Source organism: Pediculus humanus, genomic scaffold (assembly GCF_000006295.1).
Source record: "Pediculus humanus corporis 1103172107708 genomic scaffold, whole genome shotgun sequence".
In the NCBI taxonomy this organism is placed as follows: Eukaryota; Metazoa; Arthropoda; class Insecta; order Psocodea; family Pediculidae; genus Pediculus; species Pediculus humanus.
Genome location: NW_002987312.1, coordinates 248,844 through 255,800, shown reverse-complemented (window position 1 = coordinate 255,800; position 6,957 = coordinate 248,844). Strand labels below are relative to the sequence as shown.

At 27.3% G+C, this 6,957-nt stretch overlaps 1 protein-coding gene across 1 annotated transcript; it reads right to left on the bottom strand.

The window, feature by feature from the left end:
- Nucleotides 1-3,570: 3,570 nt before the first annotated feature.
- Phum_PHUM308960 (Short stature homeobox protein, putative) lies at nt 3,571-6,176 on the bottom strand (the record flags this gene model as incomplete). The annotated part of the gene is made up of 5 exons (XM_002427270.1): nt 3,571-3,765; nt 3,853-4,028; nt 4,846-4,903; nt 5,744-5,949; nt 6,155-6,176. The coding sequence occupies 5 exons, from the start codon at nt 6,174-6,176 to the stop codon at nt 3,571-3,573; spliced, it is 657 nt and encodes a 218-aa protein (XP_002427315.1).
- Between the last annotated feature and the right edge of the window lie 781 nt (nt 6,177-6,957).

Below are 6,957 nucleotides of genomic sequence, written 5' to 3'. Positions count from 1 at the left end.
AATAAATAGAGAGGAAAACAATTATTTATCGATTGACGATTATTATTAAATTTAAAAATTAAATTAAATTAAATTGAAATTGTTTTTTTTTTTTTTATGTTAAAAAAAATACGAGAGAGAGAGAGAGAGCAAGCAAGGGATGTTGCATTAATGTGTTTCTATTATTATTATTATTATTATTATTATTATAGTTTGTTGTGACGAAAGCACAACACGTTGATCCCATCCTTATCCAGACGTCAGAAGTCTTCAACTGCCATTTATTTATTTATTAATTAATTTTTTTTTTTATCAATATCAATATCATTATTATTATTATTATTATTATTATCATTATCACGATTTAAGTTTTTTTTTTTTTTTTTTGTTCCGTATCGTTAGAATTGTATTAGTTAGGTATTATAATTAGTTTAAGAGAGTGAGTCTTTCAAAATTTTCATTTACATATGTGCGTATATGCACGCACGCACGCACACACATAAACATTGTAAAAACTCGTGTGTGCGAGCGTGTGCATGTACATATATATATATATATACGAATAGACGAAAATGATAATAATAATGAAAATGATGATGATGATGACACGCATGTCACGCATTATTGTTATGATTATTATTATTACTACTACTACTACTACTATTAACTATTATTAATTAATTAATTAATTGATTCATACCATATCATTGGTGTCCTTTTCGGTAGTCGAAGCCACTTAACAGGTGTTACACACATCGTCCGAAGTGGATGTAGAGAGTTTACATTGTCACACACGTGCACGCGCACGCACGTATATATACGCGTGCGTGCATGCGCGTGTGCGTATGTTCACATGTCACGTTAATTATAGTAATAATTTTTTTTTTTTTTTTTTTTAATCATTAATAATAATTATTATTGTTTATTATAATTTGTTCTATTCAAGTAACTGAAAGTCGTCTTATCATTATCATTATTATTATTAATTAAGGTCGTAAAATTATTATTATTATTATTTTGTTTTGTGATGTAAATGATATTTTCAGGGAAATAAATTTAAATCGGTATTCGTGTATACTTTATACTTTTTTTTAATTTTAAATTTTTTAATTAATTGATATATAATTGAAAATAAATGAAAAAGAGAGAGATATAGAAAACGATTAATTATTATTATTATTATTAGTAAATTTGCAGGAAATGATGATGATGATGATGATGATGATTGTATTTTTTTTTTTTTTTTTTTAAGGGCGACTTGAGTTACCTTTTTTTTTTTTTGTAATTGTGACTGGTAGAAATTTTGTTTTTTTTTTTTTGTTTAAATAAAATAAAATAATTAATTAATTATAGAATAAAAATATTTTGTTTTCGTAATACAACCTGATAAAAGTGATAATAATTGATAAGAAAAAAAAAATTTTGTGATAAGGGAAAATTTATTTTTCCTATGGAAAAATGTATTTGATTTTCTTTTTTTTTTTGTCGGAAAATTTTTATTATTATTTTTTTTTTTTTGTTTGTCGTTTATTGTATGTAAAATAGAAAATTTATATGAATGAAAAAAAAAAGGATGGAGAGAGATAGAGATAGAGAGAGAGAGAGAGAGTAATTAATTAAATAACCGGGAAAACGGTTAGTTTAAAAAAAAAAAAAGGAAGAAAAGAAAAGAATTATTCCAATCACAGGAAGTAAATATGGGTTCATAATGTTTTTTTCTTTCACAGTGGGAGGAGGAAGGGGAGGAAGAGGAAGAAGAGGAGGTGGAAGTGGAGGAGGAGGAGGAAAAGGAGGAACACGAAAAATTTTAATTTAATGAAGAAACAACATCTCCGCAAAAATTAGAATTTCAAATTGCGGGTTTTAAAAGTAAATCATTTGTAACGAAACGATCGTATTAATACGATTTAACTTGATTACTGTCGTTTAATATGATTAAGAGGCTTGTGCTTTGAAACCCTTGCATGTTTAAAAGCTCGCAAACAATCTATTACCCTCTCCTTTTTTACGTTTTATTCCTCCTTTTTCTATCTCTCTCTCTCTCTCTCTTCATCCTTCTTACAGAATCCACACCCTAACTTGGAGATGACTCCGCCGTTTTTCCTTCCCGGTCGGTTGGTCGGCCGTTCGGTCTTCCTTCGAATTTATTGCAGCCTTTCATAATTCTCTTAACAAAATTTTTCTTTTTTTTTTAACTGTAATATTTTGTGTAAATGGAAGTTGGGACGACTTTTCCAAGGGTTAGGGAAACTCGTTCGAGTTAAAGTTTGGTGTGGGGGGTGGAGGGTAAAGGGGGGAAAACGGGAAAATGGGAAAATAAATAATAAAAAAAATGATAAAAATTACTTTTTTTATTCTGTCCGGTTGTTGTTCTTGTTTGTTTGTTTTGTTTTTAATTAATACGTATATCGATCGATTATTAATTTTTAGCGTTTGTTTTATACAAAATGGAAAATTTTAAACGTCGCCATATTTTTTTTTTACTAAATTAAAATAATCCATCGTAGAGATTTTTTTTTTAAATAATAAACCAATAAAAACTAATCTGAAAACCGAATGACGTTTTTTTTTTTTAAAAATATCAACAAGAGTTTTATAAAAAAAAAAAGAGCAGAAGAAATAACAAAAACAACAAACACAAAAGTTTTTATTTATTTATTAAGTTAAATACGAATGAAAAAAAAAAAACGAGGGAGGAAAAAAAAAAAGTTTTGTGATAACTAATTTAATTACGATTTTATATACTAACGAGATTTGACATGGCGATTACAATATCCCCAATAAAAGATGACCGATGGTTTCCTTATATTTTCAATGTATCAAATTTAATTTGTTAAAATGTCTTCTTTTTCTTACTTTTATTTTTTTTATCAAAAATTTTATTTTAATTTTCGTATATTTAATATTTTCTTCCTTTTTTTTTTTTTTTTTTTAGTTTAACGTAAAAAGAAAAATTTTTCAATTTAAAATACATATTGAGAGTTCAAACGTAATCAAGTTTAAACGTTTGATTAACCTCTGCCTTTGGGATTCATACTGGAAAACTTTCTTTTTTTTTTTTTTTTAACGGGACTTTAATTCAATCTTATATAATGCAAAATTCATGGAACACATAATCCTGTCTCCGGGTGATATATTGGCTGCCCACAGATTACACTTCTCGACGTTCCCCATTCACATTTTCCTCTCTCTCTCTCTTTTGTACTTGAACCCCGACAACGTTTGTTTCCTTTACACAACAAACGGTCGAAATGTATTATTCATAATACAAAAAAAAAAAACATATACGCGTTTGTCGATAGGATTATTATTATTATTATCGTATTAATAACGCGGCGTGATTGATTATTAACAATAAGAAAATTTATTATATTGCTTTATTGTATTACACACGGTGGTGGTGGTGGTTGTGGTGATGGTGGTGGCGGTAATGGCCACGATTATTTTTTTTTTTTGTTCACCTATATAAAAACAAAAGGTAACGGAATTTACAGTCTCTCACTAATGTTACAAAAAAAAAAAAAAAAAAGAATCACAGAGTGGAATGAAAACAAAAAAAAAAAATGTCGTTAATTTTTTTCAAAAATTATTTCAAATTTTTTCCGTTGACATTTTTAATGCTTCTGCATGTTTTTTAGCTTTAAATCTTAAATCGGCTATGCTGCTATTTTTTGAATAAAGACGATCCTGATGAACGGCCGCAAGAGCAGCAAGTCCTAATGGATATTGTGGGCAAAAAACTAATGGAGAAGAACTCGAAGAAAAAGCAGCCGCTGCCGCCGCGTACTGGAAAAAAAAATGATGATGATAATGATGATGATGATAATCGGACGCTTTTTTTTGTAAGTAAAAATTTTTTTTTTAACTTCGTACCTGTTGCGCTGCTGCCGAAAACAAGGCCGGATCGAATGTCGAAAATCCTGATAATGATTGCATTTGATTATATGATGACGTCAATCGAATGGATGGAACATTTACGTAAGGTGCCACACGACAGGGTTCTAATGTTGTCGACACTGTCGCCGGTGTATGACTTGATACTATCATTCCTGCTGCTATTTAAAATTATCAAAAAAAAAAAAAAAAAAACAGAAAAAAAATCATGGGAAAAGAGTGTGAGAAGTTTAAAAATAAATAATTAAAAACAATTTATAAACAAAATTTAATAAATATACGAATTAATATAATTAAAATTTCATTTATTAAAGTTAATAAATCAAATTTCAAACAGTAATTAATTTATTCGAAAATAAAAAAGAATTATTATTATTATTAATTAAAAAATGAAAAAAAAAAAAAAACGAAATTGTGAAAAAAATTTTCTAATATAAAAAGTGACAAAATCTCTTTTTCCTCCATCTTGAAAATAAATAAAAATAAAACTTTTTCACTCCCTTCCCCCCCCCCATTATTTTATTATAAATAGTTTTAAAAACTTTTTATTTATATAAGTATTAATTAATTATCTCACGGTAACGGATATCCGGTTCGGTTTAAATAACTTTATTTATTAATTCGAAAACTTTATTTAAAAGTAGATAATTGTTTATTTACAAACGTAAACAATAAACAAGCGCGCGCAAATTTTATGTTTGCGACAAACGCGACAAACGCGCGACGTGAAAACAAAAAAAGCGGGAAAATAAATAAATAAATGTCACGTGATTTTATTACACGATATAAATGTATTAGTGAAAACGTCAAGTGGAAATCGGTGAATCGTTCGTTGGAAAAAATGAAAATTTTTATATAAAAATTTATGGAAAGGGAAAGAGTAATCGGAAAAGCGTTTAGGGAAAACGACGGGGAACCGTTGGTGATTGGGGAGGGGAGTGGGGGGGAGTGAAAAAACGAAAAAAAACTCACCTTTTTGCATTTGACTCTCATGTTTTCGACATTTTGCTCTACGATTTTGAAACCACACCTGAAAATCAAAAAAAAAAAAAAAAATGAAACAAAAGGAAATTTATATATATATATATATATATATATATATGTGAGTATATATATTTTATTCGTAATTGTGAAAGTGTAATTCAATTAGGTGACGGATGAAAGCGGATTTATAATTTATTTGTTAAATTAATAACAAACTCTGCTGGATGTTGTTTTAAAATTTTAATTTACAACAAACGTTTGCCTTGTCACTCGTACGAGGGATGGAAAATCAAGGGTTTTCTGCTTCTTTTGCGGTTTAAAAGTCAGCCCTTATTTAATAATAAAAAAAAAAAAAATTTTTTTTTATTTCGGTCGAGCGCGGTTTGACCTTTTTTTTTGTTTTCTTTTATAACTAACGGTCGCGTTTTAAAATTTTTTTTTTATGTAAAAAAAAAATTTTAATTGATTTAAAACGTAAATTTATTTCTTATTCGAATTAGTGAAAAGAAAGGAAAAAATTTTCTTCAATACCATTTGTTTCCTCGTTTTGTAATTACGTTAAAAATAATAATGATAATATTATTTTTATCTTTCGAATTGTGGCAATAAAAGAAAAACGTTTTTCACATTATACCGGGGGGGGAGGTTTTTTCGAAAGAAAACGTTCGTTCGAACTTTCTATTAAAAAAAAATTATATTAGGGACCTGGAAATTGAAGATAATGACCCATTTGTTCGATTAAAGAAAATGATAATGGTCCGTTATTCCCTTTTCTCTCAATATAAAGTAAATGGCATTTAACTATTTGTATTTATTTCACATTTTCTTTTTGTTTTTATTTTGGTTTTCTTTTTTTTCTTTTTTTTTTTTTAAATTTAATGGTTACCTGTACTCTTGCTTCGCTAAGTCCTAATCTTTGACTGAGTTCTTCTCTCATGAAAGCATCAGGATAATGAGTTTCGTCGAACAATCTTTCCAATTCGTTTAATTGTTCCAATGTAAAATTCGTACGACTTCTCCTTTGTTTATTTTGTAATTTAGACGATGAATGAGAATTCGTTTGTATTCCAATAATATGTCCATCTTCTCCATCTTGTTTCGTTATATCTAAATCTACGAAAAAAAAACAAAAAAAAAAAATTTAAAATAAACGCGAACATGCACTCCCAAACACACACGAAGGATAAAATGTAAAAATTAATTTTTTTTTTTTTTCATAAAATTTTTCTCCACGTTTTTTTTTTTTTTTTTTTTTTGGTTTTTCTTTCCCCCCTCCGTTTTGTTTCGAACCCCCCACTACAATTTTTTTTTCCCTTCATAATGAAATAAAATAATAAAAAGACGAGACGGAGGAGAGAAGGGGGGAGGGGGAGGGGGAAAAACTGATGAGATTTCAAGTGCAGCTAATCATTTTTCCAAGCAGTTTCCTAGAGAGATATATTTTTTTTTTTTATAGACGTGGTTCTTCTTCTTTTTCTTTTTTTTTATTCTCATTACTTATTTTCATGAAAATATAAAAAAAAATAAAAAGGATAGAAAAAAAAAAGAGAGAGAGAGAGAGAGAAAAATTCAATTTCAAAGCAGTAAAAGAGCAATATAACGTTTTGCATTTTACATTATGTATATATATTATTCAGAGATGTAGAAAACCATAAAAACCACAATTTCTTTAAATAATTAACTTACTACTATGCTTTTACACTACAAGATTTTTTTTTTTTTTTTTTCGTTGTTGCCTACCCTGAAATGAAAATAAAAATAAAATTTTTAAATAAACGTTTATTTTAAATTTTATTTTTATTATTATTTTTTTGTTTATGTGAAAGTCTATTCATCATCAAATACTCAACTCATCGTCTAAATTTTTTTCCTTTTTCTTTCCTTTTTTCCTTTTTTTCCCCTTCCTTTTTTTTTCCTTTGTGAAAATAAAATTAAATTTCGTGTGAGTTTTTCTTTTTTTAAATTAAAATTTAATATTACCGTATTCGTCGTGTATTCGGAATTTTCATTTAAAATCCGTTTTCCTGTTAAATTTTCCAAAAAAAAAAAAAAAAAAAATTTTTTTGTGTAACTTGGCAACACTGTATATATTCTGTTACG